This window comes from Sinocyclocheilus rhinocerous, unplaced genomic scaffold, assembly GCF_001515625.1.
Source record: "Sinocyclocheilus rhinocerous isolate Xijiao unplaced genomic scaffold, SAMN03320098_v1.1 scaffold905, whole genome shotgun sequence".
Classification (NCBI taxonomy): domain Eukaryota; kingdom Metazoa; phylum Chordata; class Actinopteri; order Cypriniformes; family Cyprinidae; genus Sinocyclocheilus; species Sinocyclocheilus rhinocerous.
This window is the reverse complement of record NW_015659390.1, coordinates 33,946-42,862: the sequence shown is the minus strand read 5'-3', so window position 1 is coordinate 42,862 and position 8,917 is coordinate 33,946. Positions and strand designations below refer to the sequence as shown.

Here is an 8,917-nt window from a genome sequence, read left to right as displayed (position 1 = left end):
GTGTGTGTGTGTGTGTGTGTGTGTGTGAAGCATCTGTACCCATAAGCAGGCCTGGAATCTGCATATAGAAGTAAGCAGAAATGCACTTGCATGCTTGTTTGTTAAATGTTTTGGCTACATTTAAAATGTGGTGTGGAAACATATTTCGGTCAAAAATTGCTAGTAAATTTCACAACTAATTACAAACACTTCACATATAAGCACCTTAAACCAGCCTAAACTGGTTTTCTTGTTTTAGCTGGTCTCTCAACATGGTCATGGTGGTCTGTTGACTGTTTTAGAGGTATCTTGGCCACATTTCACCTGGTTAGGCCTGGAGACCATTTTCAACAAGCTCAACACAGTAATGTTTTGCACCATATACTATAATTTTTGGCAAAAATATTTGTTCATGAATATATGAATAAATATTCTATCTGTATAATTTCCAATTGCAGTTTTTTATAAATAAAAACTGAACAAAAAAAAAAGTAATATATACAGTGCTGGGTAGTAACTTATTACATGTAATCTGAATTACATAATCAGATTCCAAAAATTAAGTACTTGTAATTTTATTATATTAAAATTTAAAATGCTCATAATCAGATTACAGTTACTTTTTTATGGATTACATGATTACATATTATTCACACAGTGGCAGTAAAATATTTATAATTAATTAATTCTCCCTAATATTTCTTCTTTTTTTATCTTTTAAAGTTACCTTTCTAAAAGTCTGTCACATCATTTAGCTTTGGCTATATTCACAATATGGAATGGTCATGTAAATGTCATATAAATAACTTGGCGATTCATGCTTCTAAATTTGGGGGGAAAACAATATGTGTGAAACAATTATGAAATGTATTATAGATTATGAATGGTAAGTTTAAAACAAGTTAGATAAAAAGTAATCAAAAATGTAGTCAGAATACATTACCTAAAATCATATGGGTGAGTTAATGTGAAGAATATTCCATATATGTGTCGCTACATGGAATTCTGGAGGAAAAGACAACTAGATCCTAGATAAACATGACCTAGATAAACTGCTTTCCAGCTTTTTGAGGTAAAAACTCTTAGAAGATGCACAAGTTGGGACAGATGTTTTCTTTAGCAGATGGTTCGACACATGAACGAGGGTCATATTATTCTTACAATGCCAAAGCCAGGTTTTGCTCACATTTTCTGGTTAGTGAGTGTTACGGTCATTTTGGGATCAGTAAGATTTTTCGTTTTTGAAAGAAATTAATACTTTTATTTAGCAAGGATGCATTAAAGATTCAGCTTTGCCATCCCAGAAATAAATGATATTTTAAAATATATTAAAAGAGAAAACAGCTATTTTAAATTGTAATAATATTTCAGAATATTACTGTTTTACCATGTTTCTGATAGATGCAGAAATAGATGCAGAATTGTGGAACATAAGATACTTTTTCAAAAATATGAAGAATTCTTACCAACCCCTGACTTCTGAATGTTAGTGTAAATGTATTAAACATCTATTTTTGTCTGTCACAGGGCCTTGGAGATGCAGGATCTAACAGACCCGCAGCACTCTGTTAACAGTGGCAGTGACGGCACCTCCAAACTGGACAAAAACATCCTCAGCAACAACATCACGACCAATGGAACCGGAGGTATGAAAGAACGACAAATCAAAGAGCAAGCAAGCAAGAAATTACGAGCGTACATGAGTGAGCGAGCGACATATTAGCTGATAAATAGGGCCTTTCAACCAAAACATTGCTTTAAAAAATCAGCAGGAAATCAGCTTTAGCGCAGTGCACTCCACGTTCATCGCTGTAGAGTTTCTTGCTGTAATTGAAAGCAGGGTTCAGTCGTGGTGTGTGATGCTCAGATTGCAAGGATAAAGTGTTTCTTGTTCTGGTGGTTTTGGTGCCGTCCAGAGTGGGTTTGGTGGATTAGTGGCGATGTCGTGTGTCGAGATGCTCTGAGCTCACACTAACCTCAAAGGTCAAACGCTGCATACAGGCCTAATTAAAACAGAAGAAAGCGTGTATGTGTACAAGCGTCTTTGTGCTGAAACGTTTTCCAGCACTTCTCCGTGCGTGTTTCAGCAAGAGCCTGGTGCACAGCAAACTATTTCCTGCGTTTAAACTCTCATTTTCTCTCTGATGTCAACACGCGCTCGCTCGCTTTTCTCTCCTTGAGGAAAACGCTGAACAAACGTTTTAAGAGAGAACGTTAGGCAAACATACACATGGCTAAATAGACTCTCAACACCCTAGCAAGCGAGCGTTTGAAGTATGGCTATGACTGTGCAGTACACAAGAGAGGTAGTAAAGTTAAGGGACCCTGTGTGTGTTGTGTGTGTGTGTGTGAGCTCATCTGTTTTTGACATATAGCCGGAATAAAACAATAGCAGAAGACTGAGAGAGTAAAAGGAGCAGAACTCAGTAAATCATTTAGATTAGAGCTCAGCTAATGATTTTAACAGCTTGACATACACACGCATTCACACACACACACTGGGATTGTGCTTCTGCCAAAACAACGACATATTCAACATTCTCCTCTGTCTACCTCATCAGCTCACAGCCTAGACTGAATCCCTCCATGCACACACACACACACAAGCCGCCCACACAACCACCCACACACACACACATCCCAACATGAATCCCACTGCCAGTGAAGCCTCATTCATCTTACTTTAGAGGGCTTCGCTTTCTCCCTCACTAACACACACGCACACTGATTCCAGGCATTTTTTCTGCAAATGCGCCTTTGACAGAGCTGTCATAAACTCAATATGAATTTGTCATAAACAAAATATGGTTTTGGAAACCTTACATGATTTATATGAAGTAATTTCTTATTATGGGAACACCAGGAACGATGGCTGTATTATTGGTAAATGTTTGTTTTAATGAAAGTGAATTTCATTATAATGGAATTCTGTGGGAATTTATCAACTTTTTACTTTTCAGTAATGGTTGTACTCTTTGCTATTTGTGAAATGTTATCAGTTCTTATACAAGAATTTCCATAGAATCTTACATTTTACAGTGGCCACCAAATGTACTATTTGGACACTTAGGTCAAATTTAAAATTCACAAATTTCATTGTATTAGATAACAAAATATAATCTATCAAAATTAGATTTATAAAAAACTTGTGCTGTTTTCTCAGAACTAACATCTCTTTTCTCAACTATTTCAACTGCAATTACTTTTAACCAACTTTTAGTTAATGTAAGAAATCAGTGGGTAACCACAGGTGTAGTTCATCACATTACATTTTTTCACAAACGTTTGACAACCAATAAATATCCGAGTGCATTTTGTCTTCATTTTGAACACTTTAGCTGTTGTTTTATCATTTAAAACCTAACAAATGCCTTATAGTTTTGCTTGAAAAGTGTTGAAAATATTTATTTAAAAATGATTTCATAGTAATGTGATTATATCAGTATAAATGATCATTTATATATGAATATACATTATATTATTATAAATTGTATTTATTTATTTTTAATATTAATATAAACAAATCTATACAATAAATGCAATCTAGTGACATTCAGTGTTTTTAAGTGTGATGTAAGTGTCCATATATTTTTGGGTCTACCTGTATGTACTAAATTCATAATTAAAAAAAATAACTGGGTAATACAGTCCACTATACATCTGACTCCGCCCCCAGGAGAGAACATGACAATTCTAAACACGGCTGATTGGCTGCTGGGCTGCAGTACCCCGCCCACTGCCCCAAGTATGAAGAACGATGGTATACTGCATGTGTTTGTGGAGTGTACATATATGATAGCACGTGTGTGAGTGTTTGGGTACAGTGCTTTGGAGGGTTTGCTTTAGTACTTTCAGAGTTTGTTTGATTTTGAGAGGAGTTTGACAGCTGACAGGATGCCTTATATCTTTCTTGGTCTCTCTTTAAGTTAAGTCTGAGTCTCTGAACAGCAGCGAGGCTGTGAGCTCGGCAGGAGACACTGGGCTGGATACTTACACTGGGTCAGGTAAGACATCCACACACACACGCTCGCATGCGCTGCATTCAGAATGCCTGCTGTAATCCCGCTGGGGAACTTGCTGAAGGCTCTGAGCCTTCAATCTTTGTACTGCCCTTGAGCTAACGTCATCAGAGCCACAAACTCTTTATTTAGATCAATGTGCTCACACACAAATACACACACTCAGAGACTTGAGAAACCCTCTGTCCATGTGCTCCCCTGCAGAGAAGGTTGAGACCCTTGCTTGAGCTGACAGTGTGATGTCTCTATAGAGAAGACAACAGCATGTTCGTTTATATGCACTGCAAAAAAAGTCTTATTTTCCAGTAAAAAGAATTATGACAAGATTTACTAGGTAAGTCAGACCTGTTTTCAGGGAATATACATTTTTTTCTTGTTTTAAGTATAGAAAGGTCATGAGTTAATGAAAAAAACATGAACATATATTTTTATCCCATTGGTAATAAATCTATTAATAAATAAATGAGGCTTGAATAAATATATACTCTATAAAGTCTTGTTTTCAGAGACTACATCTATAAAATATCTATATAGACTAAAGAGTATATCTATGACTTCACTGTGTGTACTTTAGAAATGTTACTGACAAATAAGACAAAAACACTAAGAGAAATACTTATTGTGTGTGTGTGTGTGTTTATATATTTATATATATATATATATTTTAGTCTAAAACCAAAAGCCTCAGAAATTGTGTTTTACTGAAAAATAAGACAAATACTGATTAAGAAAATGATTGGGACTGGGAAACGTTTCAGCTCAGGAAGGGAATTATGACAAGTAAACGCCAAAATTTGTTTTTGATTTTGCATCTCAAGGAGAAAAGAGGAAGAGAGGGAAGGCAGGAGGAGGAAACAAGGACATTCTTTGATGTAGAAAGAAGATTTTTGAGAGAATAGTTCCTGTTATTTGTTTTTTCTGCCATTTCTTAAATTGAATCCAGCTGGTGAGAAAGACTGTGAGCTGTCAATCAAAACTGTGAGCTGCGTGTGTGTGTGTGTGGATTTAAATTGAAGGCTCTTGGCAAAATCTCTTCAAATGGAAGAAGTCCAGCACACATTTTATTTTAAGGTTGTGATATGTAATAAATTACACATTCAGTCCAACGACAACTGACATGCAGTACTGACTGCTGATGCATCCTAGTACAGTTGTATGTGTGTGTGCGCCATTGTGCGTGAAAACGATTCAGTCTCTCTAGCTGATTTCTTTATTTTTTTCTTCTTTTGTTTTTTGTGTAGTTATAAGCAGCAGTGGATTCAGCCCTCGGCCGGCTCACCAGTATTCACCTCCTCTCTACCCCTCAAAGTATGACACAGACACATTATGATTAAAAAAAAGTAAATGCAAAAACATTTAACCATCTTCACTGGGGTCAACACAGTGATGAACCAGACAAATTAACAATGGCGGTTGATGTCAAAAAGGTAGCCGACCCTTGATCTAATCAAATGAAAGCTGAATGTTTTGATTTTGTGTTTGATTGGCAGGCCTTACCCCCACATCCTTTCTACTCCCGTGGCTCCTCCCATGTCGGCCTACACGGGCCAATCACAGTTCACTAGCATGCAGCAGTCGACAGTTTACACGCCCTACTCTCAAACTACTCCACCCTACGGCCTCTCCACCTATGGTAGGTCCTTTACCTTCGCTAAGATGCTGACGGATGACATATATGTGTGTTGTTTATTCAGTGTGAGATGATGATAATATAGTCTAGTATTTATAATAGAATATGCGATTCATGTGAAAGAGCCTTTAGTATCAATCCAGTTTGATTGACAGGTCCACTCTCTTGATCTTGAGCTGCAGATTTGGGGGTGATGTTGCCAGGCATAAAGACAGAAGGAGGGCTGACACAAACCCAATCAACCCTCCAATCAGGGCTCAGCTATAGCCCTGGATTTACCACTCCTCAGCCCGGACAGACAGCATATTCACCCTATCAGATGCCAGGTGAGTATGTTTATGCAACCAAGTATAAGAGTCTGTAACTATATTAATAATACTGCACAGCCTCAAATCCTGTACACAGTAGAAGATACAGTTGTTATGCGACAAAAATAACAATCACTTGTAAGATCCGCTAATTACTTGTTAAAATTATGTAATTAAAGGAGCAGTTCACCAAAAAAATGTAAAAAATATTGTCAATATTTTACATTATATATTTCTGAATTGCTTAAGGTACATACAGTTAAACATTTTTGGAGAACCGTTATGGCAAAATATTGTTTATTGCCATAAAACGACAGTTCATAGTGACCAGAATCTGAAAAAACACCATAAAAGCAATAAAAGTAGTCCATACGAGTTTTCAAGTCTTTTGAAAAGATATGATTGCATCTAGTTCAGATTTGATGCCATTTGATTGACTTTAACATATGTAACTAAATGCAACTTATTATTTTTAAATCTGGATGTGATTATCAATGTTGTTATTGCGGACTAAAACTATTAAAAACATTTTGTTAATTGAAATAAAAATATTAGAGAAACTTGAACTAAATAAAAATGAGAAATGTTGCCTTGAAAACTAAGTAAGTTTAAATTGGAGCACAAAAACTTACTAACTGGAATTAAATAAAAACTAAAACTGAAATGAAAATAAATGATATCAAAATAATAAAATGTAAAAAGAACAAAAAAATCAGTGTATAAATAATACTAAAATAATTACCAGTTCTTTTTCCTGTTCTTTTTGATGCTTGACAGCCAATGGTCCCTATAAACTGTGGTTGTATGGCTAGTGCTGTGTGTCAATTGTTCAAAAAAAAATGTCTGTGTGTGCCTTTGTGTACTGCAGAAAAAATAACAGCATACAGGTTTGGAACAACATGATAGTAATTAAGGATAGCATTTTCACTTTTGGGTATTTTACTATTTGGGTATTTCACTTTTTGGTGAGATCTGTTAGTCGTTGACTCACACTGGCTTTTCTCTCCCTCAGCAGGGTCAGGTTACACAACCTCTCCTGGTCTCTACACATCCAACAACTCCAATCCAGGCAACTTCACCACACAACAGGTACGGTCACACGTGCACAGATGAACACACACATGCATCAATAACGTTAGAGTTCAGCAAAGGACTGAGTCTTTTTAAAACAGCCCAGGCCTCAGAAAACAGATCGCCATCCTTCATCTGAGAGAATTTATGCTTTTAGGACTTAATGTTTCCCTAAACTTTTATGATTAAAAGTGCTGCCAAAGAAAAGGACCCAACTACACTTAGACTCCCACTGATGAATTTAGCTGTGTAAACAAAGTGAGGTTCTGGCGATGGTTGAAATGAAGGAGTAAGCGGAATTAGGATGAAATGAGAGAGTGAAAGCAGTAGTGGAGTTTCGCCGAGAGCATTTTACTGCAGCGCTCATGTTCTTGAGCGAGTGAGTCAGTGACAGTTTTAGAGTCATCTCCCGTAAGAGATCTGTCAGTGTCTGCGCATATATAACTCTCTCAAAGATACAAGAGAAATCAGGGAGTGATAAAAAGCTGTGTGTGGATGAGCCAGAAATCTGTACGTTCCAGTCCTATTACTTGATCTTTTTTTCTCTTTATTATTCCCCTGATAAACCCCCTCTCCCTTTCTTATTCATTCATTTAAGAACATAAAACCTATATTCTTTCCACAGTTTACTAAATTATAGAGGGGAGTGGGGCAAGTTGTCACACTCCAGTGTTTATTTCTTAGGGTAGGTCTACTGTACATTGGCTACAAAAAAGCTATTGATTATTTCCACTGTTATTGATCAAGAAAAAAAGAGTCCATTGAACATACATTGACCTTTTGTAACAACATCCCCCAATAGCAGGCTTCAAACATTATAAAACAACAAGCAAAAATGTAAAAGGTGACATCAAACCGCCGTTTTGTTCAATCAAAATTTTTATTACATTTACTGCATAATTATATGTAATTGCATCATGTATATTTTTATATATCACTTAAAAATACCCTGTCTGCTTTCTGGTCAGATTTTGGTTTTGAGTTGGATTTATATTTTGTAATCGATGAATAAATAAATAAATATTTATTATTTTGATTTTGTTTGTTTGTAGCAGGAATATCCCTCCTATACAGCTTTTGGGCAGAATCAGTATGCTCAGTATTACTCCACCTCCTCCTACGGTTCCTACATGACATCTAACAGCTCATTGGACGGCACAGGTTCAGTCTCCACCTATCAGCTGCAAGACTCCACCCCTATCATGACAGGACAAGCTGCTGACCTGAATGCAGGTAAGTGCCCAGAACATCCTCGCAATCGCATAGCAGTGAGCTAAAAACTCCTTAAAACACCTTGTTTTGAATCTAGCAAAAACGTCTCAGGTTACTTATGTAACCATGGTTCCCTGAGTAGGGAACGAGACACTGCGTCCTCTAGGGGTCGCTATGGGGAATGCCTCGTCGTGACCCGTGTCTGAAGCATACATTGAAAAAACACCAACTTGTTGGCCGGCGACAGCCATGACGTCACTACCGGTGCGACTATAGTATAAATAGGCGCCGGGAGAACATGTCATTCACTTCTTCGTCTGAAGCTTGCGTCCGCAGCATGGCAAGAAACCTAGAGGACGCAGTGTCTCATTCCCTACTCAGGGAACCATGGTTACATAAATAACCTGAGACGTTCCCTTTCATGGGAACTGCGAACTGCGTCCTCTAGGGGTCGCTATGGGGGAACGCCTCGTCGTGACCCGTGTCTGAAGCATACATTGAAAAAACACCAACTCATTGGCCGGCGACAGCCATGACGTCACTACCGGTGCGACTACAGTATAAATAGGCGCCGGGAGCACACATCATTCACTTCTTCGTCTGAAGCTTGCGTCCGCAGCATGGCAAGAAAACCTAGAGGACGCAGTGTCTCGTTCCCCACTCAGGGAACCATGGTTACATAAGTAACCTGAGACGAT

At 37.4% G+C, this 8,917-nt stretch overlaps 1 protein-coding gene across 1 annotated transcript in view; it reads left to right on the top strand.

The window, feature by feature from the left end:
* The first annotated feature begins 1,508 nt into the window (after positions 1-1,508).
* Positions 1,509-8,917, top strand: part of LOC107723762 (eyes absent homolog 4-like) — a 22,254-nt gene continuing 14,845 nt past the window's right edge. The window contains exons 1-8 of the mRNA XM_016532475.1: positions 1,509-1,625; positions 3,656-3,724; positions 3,906-3,983; positions 5,240-5,306; positions 5,489-5,631; positions 5,811-5,954; positions 6,952-7,025; positions 8,060-8,240. Of these exons, the coding sequence (XP_016387961.1) occupies positions 1,517-1,625; positions 3,656-3,724; positions 3,906-3,983; positions 5,240-5,306; positions 5,489-5,631; positions 5,811-5,954; positions 6,952-7,025; positions 8,060-8,240 (865 nt within the window). The 5' untranslated portion in view covers positions 1,509-1,516. The remainder of the gene's footprint in view (positions 1,626-3,655; positions 3,725-3,905; positions 3,984-5,239; positions 5,307-5,488; positions 5,632-5,810; positions 5,955-6,951; positions 7,026-8,059; positions 8,241-8,917) is intronic.